This window comes from Brassica oleracea, chromosome C5 (assembly GCF_000695525.1).
Source record: "Brassica oleracea var. oleracea cultivar TO1000 chromosome C5, BOL, whole genome shotgun sequence".
NCBI classification, from domain to species: domain Eukaryota; kingdom Viridiplantae; phylum Streptophyta; class Magnoliopsida; order Brassicales; family Brassicaceae; genus Brassica; species Brassica oleracea.
The window spans coordinates 38691220-38704849 of NC_027752.1; the positions used below are offsets into that span (position 1 = coordinate 38691220).

General features: G+C 34.6%; 1 protein-coding gene and 2 long non-coding RNA genes across 7 annotated transcripts; 1 reads left to right on the forward strand and 2 right to left on the reverse strand.

Moving 5' to 3' along the window:
- Positions 1-1817: 1817 nt before the first annotated feature.
- LOC106292270 (uncharacterized mitochondrial protein AtMg00810-like) lies at positions 1818-2690 on the forward strand. The gene has a single exon (XM_013727873.1). It carries the CDS (start codon positions 1818-1820, stop codon positions 2688-2690), a length of 873 nt encoding a protein of 290 aa, XP_013583327.1.
- A 2857-nt stretch (positions 2691-5547) lies between these two features.
- Positions 5548-8594, reverse strand: LOC106293026. Of its 5 annotated transcripts, none has more exons than XR_001260327.1 (10): positions 8093-8594; positions 7872-8010; positions 7667-7777; positions 7445-7576; positions 7203-7308; positions 6976-7072; positions 6794-6896; positions 6601-6703; positions 6366-6486; positions 5548-6285 (listed from the first exon to the last, which is right to left on the reverse strand). It is a non-coding gene; the product is annotated as an uncharacterized LOC106293026 (long non-coding RNA). The 5 variants fall into 5 exon arrangements; XR_001260326.1 differs by having other exon boundaries at positions 7872-7981; positions 8093-8593; XR_001260328.1 differs by lacking the exon at positions 8093-8594 and having other exon boundaries at positions 7445-7472; positions 7872-8053.
- Positions 8595-10132: 1538 nt separating this feature from the next.
- LOC106294023 lies at positions 10133-12640 on the reverse strand. The gene is made up of 5 exons (XR_001260713.1): positions 12579-12640; positions 12455-12488; positions 10679-10793; positions 10327-10600; positions 10133-10255 (listed from the first exon to the last, which is right to left on the reverse strand). It is a non-coding gene; the product is annotated as an uncharacterized LOC106294023 (long non-coding RNA).
- Between the last annotated feature and the right edge of the window lie 990 nt (positions 12641-13630).

Consider the following 13630-nt stretch of genomic DNA (forward strand, 5'->3'; position numbering starts at 1 on the left):
TAAAGTTAGAGAAGTCCGAAGTTTCAGAACTTCTAAAGCAATTCTTTGCTCTCTGTGAACGCCAATTTGGTAAAAGAGTTCAAAAGATACGAACTGATAACGGCTCAGAATTCTTGGTGCTTTGGAAATACTTCAAGGAACATGGTATTGAACATCAAACTTCCTGTGTTAACACACCACAACAGAATGGACGCGTTGAAAGGAAACATCGACACATCCTTAACATTGCTCGCGCGTGTCTGTTCCAAGCTCGTCTTCCTCCATCGTTACGGGGCGAAAATATACTCATGGCAGCTCATCTAATCAATCACACACCATCACAAGTCCTCCATGGAAAAACACCTTACGAGCTACTCTTCAATAAGAAGCCTGACTATGATCAATTATGAGGCTTTGGTTATTTGTGCTATGCACACCGCCGGTCCAGAGACAAAGATAAGTTTGGAGATCGAAGTCGAAAATGCATATTTGTTGGTTACCCCTATGGCAAGAAAGCATGGCAGCTTTATGATCTTACCACTAAAGATTTTTTTTCAAGTAGGGATGTTGTCTTTTCTGAATCAAAGTTCCCTGGTGTAGACTCAGATGATTATGTTCGTCCTCCTACTAATTACTACGATAACACTATCGAGGATTGGCTTTTACCGGCTCCTCAATCCAGGGGGATTTCACCACACTCCCAACCTGAACCATCTACTACTGCTACTCCTTCTCCGGCACCAATGACTACCACTACTACTGGTCCGACTGAGGCGACACCAACTGAGCAGATTGATATTGGTACTCCTGCTCCCACTGCTCAGTCGTCTCTATCTGAACCTATTGTTACTAATACTACCTAGGAGCAAATACAAACTGAACCAAATTCACCTCTGGCTTCATTGGAACCAACTGAAACAGCGTCTCCTACTACTCCCGGCTTACCTGAGATTCTTGGTCGCGGGTTACGACATAAGACTACATCAGTACTTCTCAAGGACTATATGACTTACTCTGCTCTCACGACTAATAAACCCTCTCACGATCTCGTTCTTACTGATCATGGTCCTCTGCAAACGGTCTCAGGTAACACTCCTTACCCTATCTCTAGCTATGTTTCTAACCATGTGTTCTCAAAATCCCACAGAGCACACCTTGCGGCTATCACCAATAATGAGGTACCTCGGTCTTTTAAAGAAGCCGTTAAACATAAGATATGGAATGATGCGATGGGTAAGGAAGTTGATGCATTTGATGCAACCAGTACATGGGAGATATCAACACTTCCTCCGGGGAGGAAAGCATTGGGGAACATGTGGCTTTACTCTTACAAATACCGTGCTGATGGTACAATTGAGCGACCCGAAGCTCTGCTTGTAGTTCTTGGTAACAATCAAACGGAGGGAGAAGACTTCACGGAGACGTTTGCTCCTGTGGCGAAGCTTTCTACAGTCCGCATTATACTTAAACTAGCTGCTGCGAAGGGTTGGTTGGTGCATCAGATGGATGTCCAGAATGTCTTCTTACATGGAGATCTTGAAGAGGAAATTTATATGAAGTTGCCGCAAGGGTTTACCTGCTCCGATCCTACTAAAGTATGTCGCTTAAAGAAGTCTCTGTATGGGATACGTCAATCTCCACGGTGCTGGTACGCCAAACTTATTGCGGCTCTCACACAGTTTGGTTTCTCGCATGATTATGCCGATCATTCTCTGTTTTCCAAAATACGTGGTTTGATTTGTCTTCATATTCTAGTCTATGTTGATGACTTCATTATAGCCTGCAATGATGCTACTGCTTTACGAGAATTCTAAGACTATCTTAGCAAGTGTTTTCGAATGAAGGACCTTGGCAAATTGAAATACTTCTTGGGCATTGAAGTTGCCCGGAATGACACTGGCTTCTACCTCTCTCAGTGCAAATACGCACTAGACATTATCGCCGAAGCTGTTTTGTTAGGCGCCAAACCATGCTATGTTCCGTTGGAACTTAACCACAAGCTTCTTGAAGCTGATGAACCACTTGCGAATGCAAAGCAGTATCGTCGGCTTGTAGGACGCCTGATTTACTTGACTACTACGCGACCAGACCTTGGGTATGTGGTGCATATTCTTTCGACTTTCATGCAGAAACCTTTGTTACCTCATTGGGAGGCAGCTCTCCGGGTTGTTCGTTACCTTAAAGGTTCTCCAGGACAAGGCATTTTGCTCAAAGCCAATGACCCTTTGCAGATAAGCGCTTATTGTGATTCTGATTGGTCTTCATGCCCGGTCTCTCGCCGCTCCCTCAGTGCATATATCATTTTCATTGGTGATTCTCCTGTCATTTGGCGTGCCAAGAAGCAAGATGATGTCTCGCTATCCTCTGCAGAGGCGGAATACCGTGCGATGTCAGTCATGGTAAAGGAGCTAAAATGGCTTAAAGAACTCTATGAATCGTTCACTCTCTCGCATCCTCTCCCAATGCGTCTATACTGTGACAGTAAGTCTGCTATTCATATTGCTTCAAATCCAGTTTTCCACGAGCGTACTAAACATATCGAGAGAGATTGTCATTTTGTTCGCGATGCATACAAAGCTAAGCGCATCTCTCTTGAACATGTTACTTCCAAGAATCAACTTGCGGACATGCTGACTAAGTCACTCCCTCGTCCAATGTTCGAAGATCTTTTGTCCAAGTTGGGTATGTGCAACCTTACACTTCCAACTTGAGGGGGAGTAATATGATAACTACTACATTGGTTAGATAAGTCCTAATAGTATTGGGATAATGATGTAATTCCTTAAACTCCGTATTGGATTAGGACGTTCTCAGTTGTATATATACAGGCTATTGACCATTCTCAATAACACAGAGAAACTATTACAAACTATTATAGAATTTTTAGATAGTACTCAAATGGTAGAACTCCATGATTTTTTATGTAGTTTAACTTCATCTCGACAGTGTGTCGATGTCTATAAGCTTTATATTTTAATAATCATTAAAATTTAGTACAGCAGATAGAGAAGTGTAATCCAAACACAATTTTCTTGTTGACAAAAAAATTAGCACACTTTTTTTATTACTATCTGAAACCGAAATATGAAATGGTGAAACAAAAAGGTCAAAGATGTATTTCACTTCAACTAGCTTTCTCAGATATTAGAGAAACTGAATATGGTAAGAAACGTATAACTTTTTTAGAAATGTACTAACCGCGGTACAATGCTTTGAACAGCCACGCATAAAAGTATTTGAAAATCTATTTGAGCTTTTGACCGCCTATGGAGAGTTGTTTTAACTCTAAGAATGCTTATTGGTTTATGGGTCTCCTATCCAGTTTTTTTTTATCTATAAGGAGAGCCAGTATGATCCGATCCTCAGTATCAAATTTATCCTCAACCATTTTTCGTTTATTGTTTTCCCATCGAATTTACTTCCGGGTGTTGTAGAACCTTTAATTTTAATATAATCGCACACAAAAAAACGTTTGACCGCCTCAGAGATGGACACAACTGCCATTGATATATGTCGCATCCATTCTGAACATAAAACCAACAATAAACAGTGGGGGTTTCAATTCTGTCGTTCCAGTTCCAGAAGCAAAAGAGGCGGTAGATTGAAGCATATTATTGGAACATAATATTAAAAAGAATTCAGGATTGGTGTGAATATAGATTTGGAGAAATATTGACACATTGCACAACTTTAACATTACAGAATAGCTTCTTTGGAATATTTTAGGGAACTTAATTATGGGGGCAGAATTACAATCATTTGTAAAAATCGACTTCAGGGTTCCTTTTCATTTTTTTCTTGAAATTATTCCTAACGCAACATTGATTCTCTCTCTCTCTCTCTCGCTCTCTCTCCTCATTTTTGATTTGATTTGGGCATTGCTGAAAGCAGCTTCACACCAAAGAACAAATACTCTATCCTTTTTTCTTTGCTTATATCCAATTTAATGTTCGAGTTGAACATTAAACAGTAGAAATGGTTGAACGGTACCCATAAATATTTAATTTGTAAACATGTAACTCTGAACAGTACATCTTCTGTTACCTGTATGGTGTTTTGGCTACAAGTATAAGAAATAAAACATTCTTTTTAAAAAGGTATCATTATATATACTAGGGATTTTCTCGGGCCACGCCCGGGTTTTTGACTAATATTTTTTATTTAATTTATGTAATACCTATATATTTTAACCATGTTTCATAAATATGAATTATCATTAATATTCAAAAAACTTATTCTCCAAAATTATATAGGCACGTGTATTTCGTGTAACTGTTCGGTTTGGTTTATTTTGGTTTCCAATTTTTTTGGTTCTAGAAAATATTTGGTATTTAGGAAATTAGCTTTGATTTTGGTTCAGTTATTTCAGTTTTTGATTTAGTTTGGATAACAGAGTTAGGAATCGCCTAATATCTGAAATAATTTTGGATCAAATCCGGTTACGGTTTGGTTTTGGTTATTCGTTTCATTCAGGTTAAAAGTTAAAAAAAAGTTTCAGATTAAATATCAGATTTTTCAGGTTTTGAATAAAAACTCGGATAACTTAAAATATTTTGGATAAAAAAATAATTGGATAATTTGGTTTATACATAGTATTATCGTAAATAAATATATTTTTATTTTAATTCTAATATAGTTAATATTTATAAACATATAAACTATATTATAGAAATTTGGGTATTCATTGAGTTATCAGTTTTGATTCGATTTTAGTTTTTCTATTCTAAAAATTATATGATTAGGTTCTTTGTTTTGGTTTCTCTGTTTCAGATAAATGTGCCTATGGCCGTGTTCGTTTACATGTCGCGCGACCTGCGACCTGCGACTTGCGACTGATCGCAGGTCGCATGTTGTTGTTCGTTTCGCTGTCGCGTAACATGCGACCTGCGATTGGTCGCAAGTCGCAAGTCGCAGGTTGTTGTTCGTTTTGATGTCGCGCGACCAGTCGCGGGTTCCCAATTAAGTCGCCCGAAAAAACAGCGACTAAAAATTAAGAAAATTTTGATCGCGCGACTGGTCGTAGGTCGCAGGTCGCGCGACACGTAAACAAACATAGTTTTAGTCGTAGGTCGCAAGTCGCAAGTCGCGCGACACGTAAACGAACGTAATCTTAGTCACAGGTCGCAGGTCGCGCGACACGTAAACGAACATGGCCTATGTCTAAATATGATGGTGAACCACAACATGAGATGAATACATAATTAATTAAACATCAGTTATGATCTAATTTTTTTTAAAAAAAAAAATCATGTGCGTACAGTAGACTTTCGTCTATACACTCGGGCGGTACGTCACATATACTATAGTTTGATTGTTACTTTGTGTTTCTTAAAATTTTGGGCGGTGCGTCACATATACTATAATTTGATTGTTACTTTGTGTTCCCTAAAAATGTTTATATCAAATTGTTTGTGTAATTTCTGTGTTCTAAATTGTCAGTTACACCATTTTCTAGTGATTTACATACATACATGATATTTGAATAACTACGATATTGAATTTTCTCTTTCTTGTTTTTAATGCACAACAAATAGAAAACCGTCATTGAAATCGATATACAACATGTCTGTATTGTTAACTTAACATATGTGATAGTTGAAGCCAGTTATGGGTCATATTTGTCTATCATATCAGCGAAAGTTTTATGCTTTTGGTAGCAGCTAAAATTAGCAACATCGGCTATGTAAAACCCTAAACCCATACAACAAACCGTTATTCACTGATCACGTTTGCTCACCACACAACGGTGCCCGTTCACCCACTCCTGTTAGTCTTCCAGTTGCTGCTGTTGCAAAGCCTTCAACATATGCTCCTCTTAGGATACATGGTGAAATACGATCACTTACCATACAATAATATTTATTGTTACATTATTATAACTTTAACTATTTTTTTCCCTGAGCTAGATGTAATTTATAAGCAACAATCTAATGTTACTACTACATACAACATTATTGTATATATTCCCCGAGGAAACTGATATATTATTCTGCCTCAAGGGGCTGCCCGCAAATCCCGTCAAGGAGCTCCAGATTCTCTATTATAATCAAAGTAGGTTTGAGAGGTTCCAATTAATTCACATGTTCAAAACCCTTGAGACAGAACTTCTGACCCAGAATGGGATCCTAATTCACTGATTGACGGTGGGAATGTCTTAATGGAGAAAATGGAAACGCCAATGCTGCCCTGTCGAGTCCGTTGAACCAGCGCCTGTTGTTTTAAATAACCTTAATCATACTGGTATATATATATATATATCCCAAATCAGCCAGGATTGATATTCTCAACCGATCTCAGTGCCTTTTTCTGCGTATAGAGACGAAAAGATCATGTTATTTCCTCTCAAAATTTCATTTCATTAATGAATATAAGTTCATTCGTTTTACCTGAGCTTTCATGAACGGGAAGACAATCCAGAACCATACTGGTATAACATTAATCATACTGGTATATATATATCCCAAATCAGCCAGGATTGATATTCTCAACAGATCTCAGTGCCTTTTTCTGCGTATAGAGACGAAAAGATCATGTTATTTCCTCTCAAAATTTCATTTCGTTAATGAAAATAAGTTCATTCGTTTTATCTGAGCTTTCATGGGCGGAAAGACATTCCAGAACCTGAAGGTTTCATCTCCTGCTCCGGGTGCATTCGTTTTTCCTTCATGTGATACCACAAGGAACATAAATCGGTCTGTGTAACCTGTCAGAGTTACAATTTGAACTGAAACAAGAGAGGCAGGTTCAGTAATTAACCACATATACTTAATGATGCCGAGTAATATACAGAGCCAAAGGTCAGAGAGTTTATTACTTTGGAGATGGTTAGGTATTTCCAGTATGTTATTTGGTTTTGGGACCATCCAGTGCGTGCTTACCAACTTGTTTATGTTCTTAGACCAAGCTAGATTGCATACCTGTCATATGAAAGAACAAAGACAGTAATAACATTTGGTTTTTACACGTGAATCATGGGAAAACTGAAAAGAAATTTACCTGACTGCAAGTATTTATGGAAGAAGTCATTGTTTTGGGAAAACATATATGCATCTATCAGCAGGCCCACCAACAAAAGCAAGGAGCAAGAAGCTCGCTAACATAAGGAGACAAAGCAATGGCTTTAGAGTGCAGCACCAAACGAAACAATCTTGAGTTACTTTAAGCTAAAATGATTACTTCTTTCTTATATGTTTTAAAAGATATTCGAATGTTTGTTTGTGTACCTTGATTTTGCATCCGACATTTCGCTTGCTCTTCTTGTTCATGTGTCGAGAAAGCTTCACATGTTGACCCTCTCAAGTACAACTTACAATAATCCTATCCAAGTTTCTGCTCATAAAAAAAAAGTATACTGTAATCAATCATTCATATTTATTTTTACAAAGGACACAACTTCTTTTCATATTGTTTGATTCAGCAAACGAAGGTTCACATGATTGCACATATGTTATAAGTTTTCTCGAACCTGTATGTCACCTTCAGCTTGCTGAATCCTAGAAACGGAACCAAAATCCAACTGAGCAAGATCAGGGTAATTCTGAATCACAACAGCCTATTGTTGTGCACGCGACTTATGCTCGTTTCCTGCTCACTATTTCTATGGATTTCTAAGGGTTTCACAGTGGTATATAACAGAAAATCATATTGTTGTACAAATTAGTGACAGCAAGCAAATTAAATTACTTACGGAATCAAGCCTGTCGCATAAGTTGAAATACTCTGCCAAAAGAGCATTGTTCCGATTATTCAAGATTGTTGGGTACACGAAACATGGCACTTGGATGTTTTTTAGTTAAACCTGAGTGATGATCACAAACCCGAATCAATTCTCTGTATCAGTCATTCATAAGTTTGTAATGTTGCAACTTTAACTTAGAAAAAGAAACAATTACTTTGAACTCAGTTACAAAAATTCTCTTGGTTGCTGCAGCGTCTCGCAATAGCTTGTTAATTGGGAATATCAGCATCCTGCAAATCTTCCTCAGTGGCCTCTGTATTCTCGCTAACACACAAGCAGTGGCCAAGATTAAGCTGAATTAGCAATTTACAGTTTACATCAATCACAGTTCAGGAGAAGAAATCTCTAACCTGCACCGCTCGACAGAAAACTTACCGGAGGGTTGATCAGATTAATGGCCATAGTTTTATATTCTTCGACGGAGGTTTTTGATCACGATTGGACGGAAGATTTACGAAGGGATATATATAGATGGAGAAACAAAGGGGTGTAGAACGATACCATATCTCATTAGTAAAGTAGTCAAGAACAGAATCTAATGATTTAGATTGGAGCGACACTATTACACCGTAATGGCGAGTTGCAAAGACCGATGAATTTCATGATGGGAATGATGAGGGTGATGGAGGAGTCTCGTTGCTCGACTGACGACCAAGGGTGGAAGTGGAGTGAGCTGCTGCTATAATGGTTTTAGCCCAGTAGAATTGACCCAATAAAATTATGTCTCTCGTATGACGTGGCGAATGAGAGCTTTCTGATTGGTCGATTTTTATAGAAGATGTGGACAGGCTCAGCTTTGAGTATTTAGAACTTTTTAGTACCGTAAGACATATATTATTTTTTCTCAAGATACAAATATTTGATTTTTTTTACTATTTCACACATATTAAAAACAATAAATAAATTGTCATGTTTATCATTATTTGGGTTTACCTATAAAATTTCACCATTCATATTTTTACATTTTATCTAGAGAATGATTGGTTGTGGCTGTAGATGTTCTGGACAGCCAAAATTTAGTCTAGAGCTATATATGTCAACCAATCGAGCTTTTCTTTCCTTAAAAAACTCACAGCAAAAAAGTCTCTGCAAAATCAAAATATGGCTGTAGAGAGCTTTACTCTCAAAGCAAAAAAAATACTGCTTTAAAAAGCTACAACAAATAAATCAACAGATTAAATTCTACAGCAAAAAATATAAAACTACAGCCTTACCAATCATCCCCTTAGTGTTTTAGCTTTAAAGACAAGTGCATTAACTATACTATAAAACATCAATCTTTCAAATTCAATACCAGAATCTAAAACATCATTCATTCAGTATACTGAAGAAATATTAAAATAACTAGAGTCTTTGTCCGCGCTACGCGCGGAAAATGCTTTTAAATATTTTAATTTTAGATGTTTTAGATGATAATCTACGATAATTTGTAGTTAGTTTATATTATTTAACATATCGTATATGGTTGTTAATTTAAATCTTTACTAGACCCTGATCCGCGCTGGCGCAGATATGAATTTTCAGTTTTTAATTATTTATTTTATTAAATGATGTATTTGTAATATTCGTTCATATTATATTCATTAAGTAAATATTTTTTTGCATCTTAAACTATCTATTTTTTTACGAATGTGTGATATCATATAAAAAATATAAAAAAATGAGTATATAATTAATTAGATAATTTTAAAAACAGAATTTTTATTTTTCGTGTGCGATATCATATAAATAATGATCCGCCCAGTTAACAAAAATCATGATTATTTTAAGTGTAATTTTTTTATTTTGACCATTTTCTTAAAACTATATTAAATTTTACATATTTTAATTAGAATATTTTTAATATCTTTACCTTTTTATTTGAAATGCAACTCAATATTTTTTTAACAATTATAACAAAATATTTAAAAAATATTTTTAGAATTTGTTTGAAAAATATGAAAATTACATTTTAAATTAAAATTATCCTAAAATATGATAAGTTTTGATGTAAACGAAAACTCAAATTATGTCAAAAATAATGATATTCAATGATAATAACAATTTTAATTGATTATTTTAAAAAAAATACATTTACAAAAATATTGTTTGAAAGAAGATTCATTTATCTTTCAAATATAAAATGAAAATATTATAAATAAATAATAAAAATATAAATAAAAACCATAAATTTAGCAAATGACAACTGAGTTATATTATGATAAAATTTTCTTTCTAACAATTTATCAAATGACAAATGAGTTATGAGCAAATAATACCATATAATTTTTAAAAACATAGTCATTCTTAAATATTTTTTGATTAAATAATTATTTTTTGATTAAATAATAATTATTTAATCAAAAAACATGCATCACTAATATATATTAGTGATGCATGTTATATATTAGGTTAATTTTATTGATGCATGTTATATATTAGTGATGCATGTTTTAGGTTAAATAATTATTACTTTCAGTAGACCAATTCTGACCTCCGTTGTTGCCCTCGGATTTTTGAGATCGTTACCTTGAAACATTCTTATTTGTCCAACCACATCTGGGATAATGTTTGTCTTGAATGTCAAATTTTACTTTTTTAAGAAATGATCAAAATAAGTGGTTGTTTACCTGGTAAGTAGTTGGTACCAGTGGCTATGTCGATCAACTGTTTGTATCAGAGGGGATGGAATGTGGTAAGAGGCATCATCGGGATTTTTTCCTCTATTTGTATAACCGTAGTCGATTTTGTGATTTGAATAATGTATTGCTGAGTAGTGAGCTTGTATCGTTGAGTGTTTTCCAGGAGGGAAAAATATTGAAGTTGATATATCTCGTTTTCTTGCAGGATCTGAGTTGTTTCTTCTGGAAGTGTATTATCAAGCTTTCCTTCATATGTGTCCCCCTATTTACATAATATATAATATAATCATTTGTTGTGGTATTTTTATTGTATTGATAAAGTAATAAAAGTATCACGTACCTTGATGTCCATACAAAAAAACGATGTTCCAAGATACTGGTTAATTTTTTTATGATTGAAAATATGCCACATATGACATATTTGAACCAATTTTGGACATTGACAGCTCCTTTTGCTGAAAAAATAAGAGAAAACACATTACTTATATTAGGCCTGGGCGTTCAGGTCTTCGGGTCAGGCTCGGGCCGGTTGCTTTCGGGTCCGGGTTTTGGGTCCTAAATATTTAGACCCAATAGGTACTTAGAAATTTTTGAGTCGGGTTTGGGTTGGTTCTTTTTGGGTCCGGGTCGGTTCGGGTCTATAATTAAAATACCCATAAAATACCCGTAATTTTTCGGGTCCATATCGGGTCCGGGTCGGATTCGAGTATTTTGGATCTGAAAAGGACATGGCATATCCAACGCGATCAAATTTAGTTGATATTTGTCATATATATCTAAAATTTTACAAAATAACTTAAATGAAACTATTAATAATTAAAGTAAAACATTTTTAAACTCTAAATTTTACATTTTAAAGCTTCATACTACTTAAAAAATGTTACAAAATAATAACAAATATTGTTAACAAAAGATATTTCAACTAAATCATAAAATAATATATATAAAATAGAAAAAAATCATAGTTTTAGATATACATGTTTTAAAGTCGGGTACAAATCGGTTCTTATCGGGTTGGATCTATTCGGGTCGGGTTTTTTCGGGTCCGGGTCTATTCGGGTCGGTTCCTTTTGGTTCCGGTTCTTTCAGGTAAAAGAAATTTAGACCCAAAAAGTACTTGTAAATTTTCGGTTCGGTTCCGGGTCATGTATTTTTTGGTCGGTTCCAGTTCGGGTTTTCGGGTCCGGGTTAAAATGCCCAGGCCAAACCTAACTTATATGGAGAATAATTTTAGATTATCGGATCACCCAATTTGATATTAGATGAGAATAACACATTTCTTTCAAATATTTCATAGAATACAGTTTTATGAACAATAACTCCATGAAACTCCTAAAGTTTTTGCTTAAAACAAAACCTAACTAAATAAGTCTCTATTTTCTGTTAGACAACAGATGATTGACCGTTTGGTCATTTAGTTACATTATCTTTATATTGGCCAAGACGCAACTTGGTCTTCCAAGTTAAAAAGAAAAGCATGAATACAGATTGCAATACGCTTTGACATTCATGGGTAGCACTATCTCTAGGTGACCATTTTAACTTTCTTATGATTGAAAGATTATCAATGTGACAATGTGTATGAGTCAGAGACTGATAAATGATCCAGAATTCTCACCTTTTGTACAGAATATATAATTCTCGATGAAGACTTATCAAAGATCTCTCAAATCTATGTTTTTCACTTTCTGATTCAAGAAGCAAAAGCCATAAAAAGGTAAAAAAGGAGATTTGTACGTGAATGGACCAAAACCAAGAAAGCTCGAGTTTTTTAGATTCTAACAAACAGACCAATGGAATGAAATATCATAATTTCCACCACTAAAAACAGAGCAGAACATGATAAGATCTCATCAAAATCCTTACACTCTGGTGAAACCAAGATTCACAGATGAGTAATGAATGACCAAAATATGAGTAACGAATGACCAAAACAGAGAAAACTCAAGCCTTTCATATTATAAAAACAGAGCAAAATCGAATGAAAATCATAACTTCACCACATAGAAACAGAGCAGAACATGATATAATTTAATCAAAAGCCATACACTATGGTGAAACCAATCTACACAAGACTGGCCATTCTGAGACTGAACAAATATTACTGTAACAGTACCTGTTCGGAGCAGGTGAGAATTGGAGAGAAGCGTCTGGTTGAGGGAGGCGTTGAAGATTTATTGGTTAATAAAATTAGTTAGGTTAAGTGGTTCTTTCTTACTAAGCAAAAGAAAATTTCATACCAGTAATTGTTGTTTCATCGCCATGGATTGAGCTTTGAGTGGTTCTAGGGTTTTGGTTTGTATAAAAGCGGGAGGTGAAACGAAATAATTAAGAACGTATCTTATATATTAAAACAAAACTCACAACCTTGATTCATGCATGATTTTTTTAAAAAATTTACCTAATGGATATATTCCTAGAAAGTCATGTTACATTTAATCTCTAATCTTATCATTTAAATTTTAGGCCTACCAGAAATTTTTATTGAGCTATCAATAATAGATGATCCATTGAATTTATAGATAGTATAAATTAAATAGATATAATTTAATGTTGTAATACTATAACTTCATATGTTAATTATTTAAATATTTACCGCTGTTAATTTTTAAATTTATAAACTTTTTTAAATAACAAAAATCATATTATACAACAATGATTAATCTTTACTACCTTAACCCAATGAAAACAAATGAACTATATAGTTTATTTTAAAAATTAAACAAAAACTAAATGCTTAATTATTTAGTCGATAATATAAATCTATGAAGCGAAAAGTTTAATTTTTTAAAAACTTTCTAAAATTTTGAAATATTACAATATTTTTTTAATATGACAATAAAACAATATTTTACTAATATATATATATATATATATATAGTTACGATTTTAATAATGAAATAATAATCTGAAAATATATATATAGAAGAAGATACAAATACATGTGAAAGTTTGAAACAATATATGACATTTGGCTTCCATCCACTCGCTTGAGACCAGCAAATAAAAATCAACACAATCTTTACCCGGAACTAACAGTGGATGCTCTTATCGATGGAACATCACGGTCATGGAATCTACAAGTTATTCGGACTCTGGTGGATCCACAAGATGTGAAAATTATTGAAAGTATTCCTATAATCAGATTTTACCTAGAAGACCGAAATGGATGGCATTTTACAAACAATGGAAAATACACGGTTAAATCTGGATATGAAGTGGAACGAGTATATCCGGACATATAGAGTATGCCACCCCAGTTTGGTCCTTCGATAACACCGTTGAAGGCGTT

Coding starts and splice junctions, on each gene's coding strand:
- LOC106292270 (XM_013727873.1), top strand. CDS start 1,818: ATGAAGGACCTTGGCAAATTGAAATACTTCTTGGGCATTGAAGTTGCC.